Source organism: Dromiciops gliroides, chromosome 4, assembly GCF_019393635.1.
Source record: "Dromiciops gliroides isolate mDroGli1 chromosome 4, mDroGli1.pri, whole genome shotgun sequence".
NCBI lineage: Eukaryota > Metazoa > Chordata > Mammalia > Microbiotheria > Microbiotheriidae > Dromiciops > Dromiciops gliroides.
The window spans coordinates 73,618,382-73,632,704 of NC_057864.1; the positions used below are offsets into that span (position 1 = coordinate 73,618,382).

The 14,323-nt window shown below is 37.0% G+C and overlaps 1 protein-coding gene across 1 annotated transcript in view; it reads left to right on the top strand.

The window, feature by feature from the left end:
- Window positions 1-14,323, top strand: part of XPR1 (xenotropic and polytropic retrovirus receptor 1) — a 219,728-nt gene that overhangs the window by 127,633 nt on the left and 77,772 nt on the right. The window contains exon 4 of the mRNA XM_044000388.1: window positions 12,833-13,056. Within this exon, the coding sequence (XP_043856323.1) occupies window positions 12,833-13,056 (224 nt within the window). The remainder of the gene's footprint in view (window positions 1-12,832; window positions 13,057-14,323) is intronic.

The window sequence follows — 14,323 nt, forward strand, 5'->3', positions numbered from 1 at the left end:
TTGAATATCTTTTTTTTTAAATTTTGAATATCTTAACATATGCATAGATGAAACCTTTTGAAACTGCATTTAGCTCTCTAAATCAAATTCCCTTTTTATCATCAGTAATTAGGGTAGGATCTTATAATCACTGTACTGTTTAATCCCAAATATGCTAATGTGCAAATGTAATGGGCTGGTGAAAATGATTGGTGAAATTCTCCGCGTTTTTCATATTTTCATCAAGGAGAACCTTGATATGAGTGTTAGATGGTTCTCAAAAAGTTTTATAGAGTTGAGAACATAGACATGTAAGTCAGTAGTCATTGATGTGCTCTTAAGTATTTATGTGTTAATATTGTCACTGATATTTTCCCGTAGCTGTTATTAGGTTGCCCTGTATAACCCTTTTGCAGTTATCTTAGGAGTTAGTACCTTAAAACTGTCAAAATTGTGTTGCTTCCAGTATGAATTTCACTTATGTATACTTGATCTACTTTAATTGCTTTTCCATTTTCATCATCTTACATGTCATTTCAGCTTTGTCATATAGACATTCAGGATTGAGATATTAGGGTCCCGGATAAAGCACTGGCCCTAGATTCAGGAGGACCTGAGTTCAAATCTGGCCTCAGAAACTTGACACTTACTAGCAGTGTGACCCCTGGGAAAGTCACTTAATCCTCCTTGCCTTCCCCCCCAAAAAAGAAAGATATTAGGGTCCCAATGTGGTAATTGCACTTTAAATTCAAGGCACATTTTTTATCCTCAAATTGAATTCATTTCTGTGCTATTTTTCTTATACTTGTAGGGTTTTTTTTCCCAGTTGCAATCTTTAAATGCTGTTGGAACATTCTCTATTAATCAGGTTTTATGTGAATATTTTTTATTTTCCCATTCCATTCTTCTTGCTCTGTTAAGTTGATATTGCACATAATATGCCAGTACTTTCCTTCATAAGGTTTTGCAAATGAATTTTAATTCTGAACCTCTGTTGTCCTTGGCTGCCCAAATTTTCTTTCATTTGATGCACACATAAAGGCACACATAGAGCCTTCTTCATTTCCAAATAAGTCGTCTCCTTCCCTCACCTAGAGAACTCCGTGTGTGTGTGTGCGCGCGCGCACGTGCGTGTGCACACATGCGCGTGTATATGAGAGAAGGAGTTCAGCAAAGTTAACCAACATACCATCAGAGTCTGATAGCATATATATTATTTCCCATTCATAATCTTTCACCTCTGCAAAGAAGAGAGGATGTTGCATTTTCTTATCTTTCCCTCATGGCTAAATTTGATCAATTTAATTACATAGCATTCTTTTGTTGTTGTTCTTTCAGGTTATATAGTTATAGTCACCATGTTTATTGTTTTTCTACCTCTCCTTACTTCCTTTCCCATCAATTCATATAATTTTTCCTGTACTTTTCTCTATTATTAATATTCATCTTTTATTATGGTGCATTGATGTTTCATTACATTCATGTAATACAATTTGTTCCCCAGTCAGTGGATATATTACTTTTTTTCCAGTTCTTTGTTACTACTAAAAAATACTGTTAGAAATATTTTGTTGTGTATGAGGCCTTTCTATATTTCATCTCCTTCATGTATATACCTAGCAGTGGAATCTCTGGGTTTGAGGATATATCATGTTCACATATTTGTGAACTACTTGCCATGTTCATTGTTATGATTGCCTCCCTATGTTGGTTAAATTGACTTAGCAAATTGTAACTGTCCATGGCAGTGTCTTTTAAAAAATCTGTTTACCATTTGATTGTATCAAAAGCTTATTTGGAGCTATTATAATTATACATTGGTCCCTTCTCATCTTTACCCTTTCTTTTAATGTCATGTTAATTTTGGTTTTGTTTTTGTGTCTAACTGTACAAAGCTGATTCAGAAATGACTCCTACATGAGTAACAGCTTGTTCTCTCTTAAGATAATTATTTCAGTTAGAAATGATGAGGCATGTTTCCTATCTCTCGACAAAAGGGTGATAGACTAGAGTTATAGAATATGACATCTTTCAGACATGGCCAGTGTATGGACTTATGGGATTTATTTGAATTGACTATCTTATTTGTTAAGAAGAATGTTTTGGGGGAGGGCAGGAAGACATATGGGGAGGGAGAGGCAGATTAGTAATAATCATATCACAAAAAAGAGTTCTCATTGAAACATTTTTGAAAATATATAGAGGAACCTGAGTTCAAATGTGGCCTCAGACACCTGACACTTACTACCTATGTGACCCTGGGCAAGTCACTTAACCCCCATTGCCCTGCAAAAAAAAATAAATAAATAAAGAGAGAATATATAGAGGAGGGGCAGCTAGGTGGCCCAGTGGATAAAGCACCAGCTCTGGATTCAGGAGAACCTGAGTTCAAATCCTACCTCAGACACTTGACACTTACTAGCTGTGTGACCCTGGGCAAGTCACATAACCCTCATCGCTCCACCAGAAAAACCAAACCAAACCAAACCAAACCAAAACAAAACAAAACAAAAGAAAAATATATAGAGGAGAACATAGTATGATCAAAGGGATAGATAGAACAGTTTTGAAGCTAACCTATTGAGCGTGTATATATATGTATTTTTAATGAGCTGTACTCTATAGTATTTTGCAGCCTTATGTATAATTTTTTCCTATTCTTTGTACATCGAATTATTCATGTTTGTTGTTTATCAAGTTTAGGATAACGAAGTAAAAATTTAAGAAATATATAAACTAAAACATGAAAATTGTCATTTTTCTATGAGATATTATTTAGTACTTGCCATTACTAATACCTTCTGACTCCCATTTTAACATATATTCATGTTATAAAGGCATGAAGATATTTGGTGTTTTCATTTCTTAATCCTGAATCATATTTTCTTACATATGTGTCCCATACTTATCTCTAGTGTTACATAGACATTAGCAAGTATTAAGGTTTAGTTTGGAGGCTCTTTTCAAGTTTCATATATAATTTCTCTCATCTTCTATAGTACATGTTGGCAAGAGACTGCAGTTATCTTCATGGTAATCTTTTTTTTTTTTTTTTTTTTTGGTGAGGCAATTGGGGTTAAGTGACTTGCCCAGGGTCACACAGCTGGTAAGTGTTAAGTGTCCAAGGCTGGATTTGAACTCAGGTCCTCCTGAATCCAGGGCTGGTGCTCTATCCACGGCGCCACCTAGCTGCCCCCATGGTAATCTTTTAATGTTCATCATGAGCAGAGCAAGGCAAGGCGGTCAAATATCCTTATATTTCTTGTTGCCTTTCAAATACAACGAAAGCAACTCTTGACAACTCTTTTTGGTTTCTCTTAGAATAACTTTTCACCTCCATTTAGCTAAAATTTATTTATATGTTTCAGTTATGGTGAACATGAAAGTATTGATAAGTGGTATGTTTAGTTGTTAGCCGTTGGAGAAGGATATCACATTAATTGACAAGTTCCATTCTTCTTTTGCCTTTCTTTTCCATTGTACCCCCTGGAACCCTCACATTTACCTTCATGTGTGCTTTTCTTTTCATGCTTTCCACCTTGTGTTTAAGAAAATGTGGCTCTCTCTAGAGATCATTGCATCACAGGGCATATTCTACACTGTTGTTGTTTCTTTCATGTTCTGTGATGCACTGGGCCAGGAGTTAGCATCCTCAATATTTCTCTTTATAGTAGTAGACCCTCCCTCAGCCACTATGCCTTGATAGCCTCTTTCTTTAAGCTTTACTTCATTTCTTCCTTTTTCTCCCAGCCCATGCTCTGGCCCTACCTTCCTTTCTTCACTGTCTTGACCTTTATTATTATTCTTCCTTGACTTTCTCTCTTCAATCAGTTAGCCATTCAACAAGCACTTATTAAGCATCTTCAGTGCTTAATGCATCAGGCACTATAACTATACTGTGTGCTAGGGATACAAATAGAATGAACGCAATACTTCTTACCCCTAAGGAGCTTATATTTAATGGAGAAGACCATAAGTACATACAGAATAAATGGAAATTAATTAAATACGAGGTCATTTGTGAGGAGGGAAGATATGAGCAGAAGATGGTACTTGAACTGCATGTTGAAGAGAAGGATTATATGAAGAAGAGTTGAGAAGGGAATCAATTCCTGGCATCATTGATTGCTAGTGCAATCAGTGGAAGCTAGAGATGGAATGCCGTGTATGGTAGAATAGAGAGCAAGCCAATTTGACTAGAGCATGAGTGCAGGAAGGAAGTCCAAAGAGGTTAGAAAGAATATATGAGTTCCTAAGTCTTACTTCGACAAACTTCTGTTCACACTCTGCCAATTCTCAACACTAGACTATTCCAACCATCTCCCTTCTCAGTTTATATGTATCAACTTCTGGACATTGCCAGAAGGAGCTCTTCAGGTCCTTTCTGGCTGTAAGGCTGTGATTCTTCCATGTCAAACTGCTGTTCCTTTTGGGTGCACTCCATCTTCATGTTATCTGATTTCAAATGGACCTTTATGGCTGCACAGCAAGACTTTCACTCTTCCTAAATTGTTTAGTCTACTCCCATCAGCAGTTCCAGACCATCTTTTCTCAAGGACCCAGTGCCTTCCCAGCTCCCCTCTCTCAGATGTCCTTACCTCCTACTTTACTGAAACGATAGCATTTTAAAATTTGCAAAGCATTTCATGTACATTATCTTGTTTGTGTTTCCTGACAACCCTGTGAGATAGATACTGCAGGTCTTATCATCCCCATTTTACAAAGGAGGAAACTGAGAAGTGGAATAACTTGCCTTTGGTCACACAGCTATGTCTGAGCCAGGCCTTTTAACTCCAAGTTCATGGCCATATCCATTCTACTGTGCTGCTTCTCTGGAAAGCCGTTTGCTCCTAGCTCTCCTTTCTCTTCTGTTTGATGCCTCAAAACCCTTCTACATCTTCATGCATCTCCTTTTCCATTATTTTCCTCTCTGAATAAGTGATGATTCTTCTCCTTATAAAAGTCAACACTTCTGTACTTATACTTGAGATCTCATTTTCTCTCATCTTCCATAATGACTTCTTTCTGCTGCCTACACCTTGTTCTTGTCTACTCTAGCCTTGACATATTCATTTTACTCTGCCTTTTCCTCAAGCTTTTGTCTTCTCTCATTTTTTTGGTTTCACTACCAAAATCCTGAAAAGAATCATTTGCCTTTGATACTTGTACTTCTTCATCATTCCACTCACTTCTCACTCCTTTGCATCCTGGCTTCAGCTGAAATTGCTTTACGCAAGGTGACCAACTCTCTTAACTGACATATTTAGTGGTCTTTTTTTAGGTCTCATCCTTCTTGACTTTTCCATAATCTTTAATATTTTTCACTCCCCCTCTTTCTGAACACTCTCACTCATTGGCCTTTAAGACACTGATGCTGCTTGGTTTTCTTTTCTGATCTCTGTCTCTTATTTTTTCATTCCAAATTTTCTCCTCTCCACACCCTCCCCCCTCATTGAGAAGGAAATAAATAGGATAGCTATTATACATATGAAGTCATGTAAAACATATTTCCTCATTAGACATGTTTTGAAAAATGAGAGGAAATATATTGCATTCTGTACTCCGAGTCCATCGGCTCTCTTTATGGAGGTAAATAGCTATTTTTATTATAAAGTTTGGAATTGTGGTAGATCATTGTATTGATCAGAGTTACTGATGTTTTTCACAGTTGATTATTTTTTAAATATTTCTGTTACTGTGTACGTTTTTCTCTTGGTTCTGCTTACTTCACATTGCATTAATTCATATAAGTCTTCCTAGGTTTTTCTGAAACCTTCTCCTTTATCATTTCTTAAAGCACATAGTGTTTCATCACATTCATATACCATAACTTATTTAGCTATTCCTCAGTTGACATCTCCTCGGTTTTCAATTCTTTGCCAAGACAAAATGAGCTGCTATAAACTGCTGTTAAGTATCTGTGTGTGTATAGGTCCTTTTTCCTTTTTCTTTGCTCTCTTTGGGATTACAGACCCAGTAGTGGTATAGCTTTGGGGGAATAGTTCCAAATTGTTCAACAGAGTGGTTGGACTAATTCACAACTCCACCAGTAGTACATTAGTAGACCTATTTTTCTCACATCCCCTCCATTTTCCTTCTACATCATATTAGCCAACCTGGTGGATGTGAGGTGGTACTTCAGACTTGTTTTAATTTGCAATTCTCTGATTATTAGTGATTTGGAGCATTTTTTCATGTGACTTGAAAGCTGTGATTTCTTCCTCTGAAAACTGTTTGTTCATATCCTTTGACCATCCATCATTTGGGGAATAACTCTTATTTTTATAAATTTGGCTCAGTTCCCTATATATTTGAGAAATGAAGAGAAACTTTGTAAGGGAAACTTGCTGCAAATATTTTATTCCTCAGTTTCTTGCTTTTCTTCCTATTTAGGCCATCTTGATTTCATTTTGTACAAAAGTGTTTTAATTTTATGTAATAAAAATTTCCCATTTTGCCTCCTGTGAACCTCTTGTTTGGTCATGAACTCTTCCCATGTTCATAGATCTGTCAGGTAATTCATGCTTCCCTAATTTTCTTATATCACCCTTTATGTCTAAATCATGTGTTCATTTTTTTAAATTATAAAAGCATTTTATTATTTTCCAGTTACATGCAAAAAGAGTTTTCAACATTTGTTTTCATAAGATTTTTTGTTCCAAATTTTTCTCCCACCCTCCCTTCCCTCCCCAAGACACAAAGTAATCTGATATAGGCTATGTATGTACAATCACATGAAACGCATTTCTGCATTAGTCACGTTGTGAAAGAAGAATCAGAACAAAAGGGGAAAACCTCAAAAAAGAGGAAAAAAACAACAAAAAAGTAGAAACAGTATGGTTCAATCTGCATGCAGAATCCACAGTTCTTTTTTCTGGATATGGAGAACATTTTCCATCATGAGTTCTTTGGAATCGTCTTGGGTTGTTGCACTGCTGAGAAGAGCCAAGTTTATCACAGTTGATCATCACACAATGTTGCTGTTACTGTGTACAATGTTCTCCTGGTTCTGCTCACTTCATTTAGCATCAGTCCACTTAGATCTTTCCAGGTTTTTCTGAAATCTGCCTTCATGAAATCTGAAATCATTTCTTCATGTATTCATTTTGAGCTTATAGTGTGAATTGTTGTTCCATTCATAGTTTCTGCCAGGCTGCTTTCTAGTTTTCCCAGCAGTTTTTGTTGAATAGTGAGTTCTTATCCTAATAGCTGGGATCTTTGGTTTTATCAAACACTAAGTTATTGTGTTCATTTGCTTTTGTATAGTATACATCCAGTTGGTTTCATTGATCAATCACTTGATTTCTTATCCAGCAACAAATTGTTTTCATGGTTACAGCTCTGTAGTATGGTTTGATGTCCAGGACTGCTAGTCTCATTCCTTTGTGTGCCTTGGTATGTACATTCCTAAGGATATTATGTCAAAACAGATAGGATACTTAGGAATGTACATACCAAGGCACACAAAGGAATTCTACAAACACAATTACAGAACACTCTTCATACAAGGAAAAACAAATCTAAATAATTGAAGAAATATTATTTGCTCATGTGCAGGTTGAGCTAATATAATAAAAATGACAATACTACCCAAATTCATTTACTTATTCAGTATTATACCAATCAAACTACCAAGGAATTTTATAGCACTAGAAAACGAATTTTTCTAGAATTTATAGAACTAGGAAAAATAACAATATTCATCCGGGGAAGAAAAGGACAAGAAGAATATCAAGGGAATCAATGAAAAAAATGTGAAGGAAGGTAGAGTAGCAGTACTAGACATCAAACTACTACAGAGCTGTAACCATCAAAACAATTTATATATATATATATATATATATATATATATATATATATAGAGAGAGAGAGAGAGAGAGAGAGAGAGAGAGAGAGAGAGAGTAACAATTAGAATGATGCCACCTGCTGGAGACTTACTGTAGGGAAGCTCCACCATGAGGAGAAGGCCTCTGAGGGCAAGGCCATGTGGCTTTTCTTTGGCGTCAGGAAGTGACGTTTGCTTGTGGGAGGAAGAGGGGGCGAGGCTGGCTCTCTCAGGCTCTTTCACCAGGACTCTTGTGGAGAGTGGAGCAGAACTGTAGCTCCCCGAGATAGATAGATGAATCTAGGCCTTTCTCTCTTTCTTCACCAAATTCTTATTCTCCTTAATAAATGCTTAAAAGTCTAACTCTTGCTAAAGCTTATAATTTATTGGCAACCACTCATTAGATATTTTAGACAGACTATCTAGAATTTTAGCCCCTTACTGTGTGTGTGTGTGTGTGTGTGTGTGTGTGTTTCTGTTTTGTCCTAAAGGATTTTGTTGATAATACAAAGTAATACTGATTATTTGTGTGGGTTTATTTTAAAACCTGCAACCTTGCTGAACTTTGCTGAGTTCTCTGAGTGTTCTCTAAGCTTAATCTCCATTGTAAAACCATCCATTTCGTGCCACTTAGCATTGTTATGCTACAGTCTTTATCCTGGGCCCTCGTAAATTTCTACTCTCTTTCCTTTGGATATAAGCAGCTCCCATGGCTTCAAGTATCATTTCTGTGGAGATGACAATGCAAACAAATATTAAGTACTAATGTCTGTCTTGCACTTCAGTTGTAGATCATTAACTGACTGTTGTCTGTTTCTTCCTGGATGTCCCCAAAGCAGCTCATGATTAACATCTCTAAAACAGACGCTTCCCTATTTTTTTTTTTGAGCATTGCCATTCTCTCAGCCCCTTAGGTTCATACTAATCCTTGACTCTTTCTTCTCCTTCATCCTATCACATCCAGTCAGTTGCTAATTTTTGTCTTTGTATTATTAGCACCTGGCATAATTTCTGGAGCATAGTAGCTACTTTATTAATGCTTGTTGGATAAGTGAATGAGAAGAAGGATATCAATTAGAGAATAAGATATCAAAATAGCACATCATAAAAATTGTCAAGAAGAGAAAGGTGGTGTATATTGACTCTACTATTTGCTACTTTTGTAATCTTGAACAAGTACCTTAACTTTTATGGTACCCGGTGTTCTTTTCTGTTACATAAGTAGATTGGACTAGATCAAGAGTTCTTAACTTTTTTTTTTAAGTCATGGACTTTGGCAGTGTGGTGAAGCCTGTGGATCCCTTCTCAGAATTCCTTTACAGTTTTAAAGGCACAAAACAAAATATATAAGATTTCACAGAAAACCAATAATATTGAAATATAGTTGTTAAGATTTTTTTTAAAAAACAAGTTCACAAATCCCAGGTGAAGGACCCTGGAGATGACCTTCACCTTCTTTCTAACACCAACACCTATGATCTCTTGATCAAGGGTTAGATATGATAAACGATAATTAGTTTTGATAAGAAAGATATTATCTACAGTGTCATGTCAGAAAGAACTTAAGAAGAATAAAGACTGAAAAAAGATCCTTAAATTTTGCAAGAGATTCTTTCCTAATCTTGGAGAAAATAGTGTCTTATAAGATCATTTCTGAAAATATGGAACAACTATATTATACGGGCTGTATTTAAATGAAACTGATTTCATCAGTATGGGTACTTCACTGTAGATCAGAACCATTTCATCCTATGTGATTCTAAATTATATCCTCTTATAAGTCTCATAATAGAGGACCCATCAAGCTTTCTTCTCCTATCTTGAAGATACCAGGGTAGTACTCAAGTCATCAATCTATCGTCTAGTTTTTACTGCCTTGCATGTGTAATGTTTCCTGTCATACATGACTTTGTATATGTTTTCTTTATTACTTCCTTGATTCAGATAATTTTTAGCTGATTATACTACACTTAGTGCTACCTTTAGTTTGAGTCTTTCCATTATCTTTTCTGCCAATAAACTCATATTTATTAAGTGCCTACTATGTCCCAGTTACTATATTAAACACTAGATATACAAAGACAAAAGATAGTCTCTACCCAGAAAGTTGTTGTTGTTGTTGTTGTTGTTGTTGTTTGTCCTTCCTTCTTGAGGAGTACCAAGATATCAGGGTGATGTCATGACTTGCACTGAATTGGATTTAAGTAAGGGAGGGCTGTGCAAGGCCACCAACCTCACTGTCTCCTCCAGGACCATCTGGGTTCAATGGCAAGATATCTATCTATCTATCTATCTATCTATCTATCTATCTATCTATCTATCTATCTATCTATCTATCTATCTATCTATCTATCTATCTATCTATCTATCTGGACGACTGGAGATGGCCCTATGTGTTTAAGCCAATTGGAGTTAAGTGACTTGCCCAGGGTCACACAACTAGTAAGTGTCTGAGATGAGATTTAAATTCAGGTCCTCTCGACTCCAGGGCTAGCACTCTATCCACTGCACTACCTAGCTGCCCCAGCAAGTTATTGATCAAGGCATGAGGTGATGAGGACCCTCCCTGGAGTGGTAGCGTTGTAAGAGGGCAAAGGTGAGAGATGGTCCGAAGGTGAAATGACAAGCCTTGACAATAATTGGGGTTTGACAGATAGTGAAAAGTCAAGGGTAACACTTAGCTTGTGAGCCTGAAGGACTGAGAGGAGAGCGTTGCCCTCTAGAGTAAGGAGTAGAGGAGAGGGGAGGGTTTAGGGGGAAAGATAACAACTTCAATTTTCGACATGTGAAGTTTAAGATGTTTACTGGACATCCAGATCAAGATGTCTGAAAGGCAGCTGGAGCTGTGATATTGGAGGTCAGCAGAGAAATTGGGGCAGGATAGGTAGATTAGAGAATTATCAGTATAAATATGGTAATTAAATCCATGTGAGCTGAAGAGATCACCAAGTAATATGGAGGAGAAGAGAAGAGGACCTGAATCAGAGCCCTGAGAGGCACCTACAGGTAGAGGGTGTGGTCTGAGAAAGGACCTAGCAAAGGGGACTAAGAAGGAGTGGTCAGAAAGGTAGGAGGAAAACAAACTAGAGAGAAGAGAATATCAAAAAGGAGAGAGTAATCAGTGGTGTCAAAACTTGAGGAGAAGGAGTATTGAGAAAATGCAACTGGATTTGGCAACTAAGAGATCATTGATGATTTCGGAGAGAGCAGTTTTGATGGAATGACGAAATTGAAAGCCAAGAAGAGAATGAGAGAAGATTAAATGAAGGCACCTATTGTAGATAGCCTTCTGAAGTAGGGTTCACAGTTCTGTGTGTACAGATGGTGCGTTTGTGGGTGATGGCAAGGTCCAGGTTTTTACCATCTTTTTGTTCGTCTGAGGTGGGATGGAAGAGTAGGACATGAGAAGTGAGTAGGTTGAGGAACTGATTCATTAGGGTCTTTGAGGAAGTTAGTATGTATGTCAAAGTCCCCTGGTATGAGGGCAGGAATTGGTGAGGAGAGAAAATTTGTAAGCCATGTGTTGAATTCATTGAGGAATACAGGAGATAGCCTGAAAGCCCATAGACAACAACTGCCAAATTTTCAGTGAGGTGAAAGAGATGAATAAAATGAAGCTCAAAAGAGGAGAGGCTACTGAGTAATGGAGGTAGAGAGAGAGAGAGAGAGAGAGAGAGAGAGAGAGAGAGAGAGAGAGAGAGAACGAACATGGGAGTGGCAGTAGGGAGCAGAGAGTATTCTAATTCCCCTAACTCAACCATTTATGCAAGAGGAATGAGTGAATATATAGCCAATATATAGCCAGTAGTGGAAGAGTTGAGTAGGGACACTGTGTCATTGGAAGAACCAGATTTCTCTAATAACTAGAAGAGGGAAGGGGTGGGAGAAGAGATTTAGGATGGAGGAAAGTTTGTTGCCTATGGAACAGGCATAGTGGAAGGGGATGGTAGTGTTTAGTTGGAATTTGGGGGGTGGGAGAAGAGGATAAGGAATTGAATGATGGAGAATGGAAAATGGGGTTTGATTAATGACCTGCAGGGTTCAGAATCACTGGGATGTGAAGAGTATGACTGGATATGAGACTGTTCATCATTGAAAGGAAAGTGCCATTACTCTTCCCCAAGGAAGGCTGGATTGGGTTGAAGACAAATACAGCATGAGATGAAAAGTTGAGTCACGTGGGAGGCCCCATTTTACTTCTTCTTTCCCCTTTGAAGGTTTGAGATTAGACACTAAATAGCACAATAGGAGGTGGAAGTTGAATCTACACAGCAGAAGGAATCCCAGTTGTCACCAACTTTCTTCTCTTTCCTCGAGAGATAGGCACAGGACTAAATATTTGGAAGGCTTGAGGTCAAGAGAAAGTTTGCTTCTCTTTGTACTCAAGGTTTTCTCTTGTTGTTAATACAGTCTGACAACAGGAGATGCAAGTTGCCTTGGGTTGGCCCAGAAGGAAATCAGCCCAGCCTGGCCTTTTGCTGCTGTCCCTCAGAGACAGGGCTAGCAGGAGATGGAAGGCATACAGTCAGAGGAAGGTCTTATCTCTTCTTCTCACCTGAGGCTGCAGATCAGGTGGTGCAGAAGGAAGGTATAGAGTCCTGGCTCAGCAGGATGTTCCTTGGGGGCATAGGAAAGTTGACCAGCCCTCAGGGTAAATGTGTAGCAGGAGACTGAGGATGATGGTGTTGTATGATTCACAGGCATATATCATCCCCGTGAGAATATTGACATTAAAAAGATGGGTTTTTGCATCAACATACAACTTTTGATCATTGTGAACACTCATGTATAATTTTCTATTTATTTGATCTCACTGCAGTCTTTCTTTGAAATATTGAGTCGACACTTTCCCCTCAGAGTCTGAGAAATAAAGTGTAAGACTAACTGCTGGGTTTTTCTTGCTTACTAAAGCTAAAGCCCAAGAAGAATTGTAGAAACCAGGGCAAAACACCTATAGGTTTTGGCTCATAAGGATTTACTTCTTAAGTGTTCTCCATTTGAAATTTTTCTTTCTTTTTTTCTTTATAGAAAAACTTGCAGAGGCTCAACGCAGGTTTTCTACCCTTCAAAATGAGCTTCATTCCTCACTGGATGTACAGAAAGAAACAACTGCTGTTTCTACACTTCGAATGCGCAGAAATCCAGTTTTCCACCTGTCCCATGAAAAACGTGTTCAATATAGGAACATTAGAGACCTTAAACTGGCCTTCAGTGAGTTCTACCTCAGTCTTATCCTGCTGCAGAACTATCAGGTATAGCAAGCTATTCATTATTCGAGGACTGCTCTGGAATAAGGTACCCCATAATAAATGGAAAAGCTCAGTTGAACAGAAATCATATTTGCATTGTAAAAATAGGGAAGTAACAAACTCACAGAATCCTAAAACACAACTAAGTCATCAGAAGTGAGCAAAGGCAGTGTAGTAACATGACTTCAACAATTTTTGTTGACCAAATTTTTAATAAGAAGTTTTATACTATATTATTATTATTTCTACATATAAATACTTTTTAATCCAATTTGGTCTTTATTTCTGGAAGCTAGCTACAATGGTGGTAAGTTGGATTCAAATAAAGAAAGATGTAGTTACCATGCCTTTCGTGGTTATGTTGCATTTTTTTCATCTAACAAACAACAGGACCTCATGTTATTTTCCCCAAAAGCATTTAAGTCTGTGTTCCAATTGAAACCAGGAACACAAAAGCTAAAGTCTCAGTTCTCTTTCTTCCAGTCTTAAAAATGAATCATCCTCTGAATTTCATTATTCCATAATATATCCATGATTGTCTCTTCAGGCTATGATATAACTGTGGTAAATTTTTAGACCTTGAGAGAAGAAAGCAAAGAAAATAGGTCAGTGAATATGGGTAAAATATCATGCCTAGCAATGAAAATGTACCCCATTTTATTTGACATTTGGGGCTAAGAAAAAACTTTATTACAACAAATCCCCATAATAGAGAAACACAGATTTTTAATCATTTTTATTTATTCATGGATTTAAGTTGTTAACAACATTAATAAGATTTTTTAAATGAAAGCCTTTTCTCTGGTTTACATTGAGGAACATTTAAATGAAAAAAGTCTTCATAGGTTGTTAAAATTGGTTTAAAGAGTATATATGTGTAAGTTTATTATTATGGGAATATAATCAAGTATAGAGGATATTTGTGGAGCAATATATTACAAATAAATTTCATTAAACTATTAAAAGGAATTTATTTACATTTCACTTTCCAAAAAGAGAACAATTTTTATCACCAAATGTTTGTATAACATAATGAATAAAGCACTATGTTAACAAATTTGGAGAATATAGACATAGTATAGCTCTGCAACATTTGCTTAGATAAAAGCTTCTTTAAGGCAAGACATTTTTGAATGTTTTTCTTAATTTTAAAATAATATACATGTAATCAGTTTGGAGGCTATTTATGCAAACCGCTTAACCAAACAAGTTTTATCAAGAATGGAGCTTGAGGGGGCAGCTAGGTGGCGCAGTGGATAAAGCACTGGCC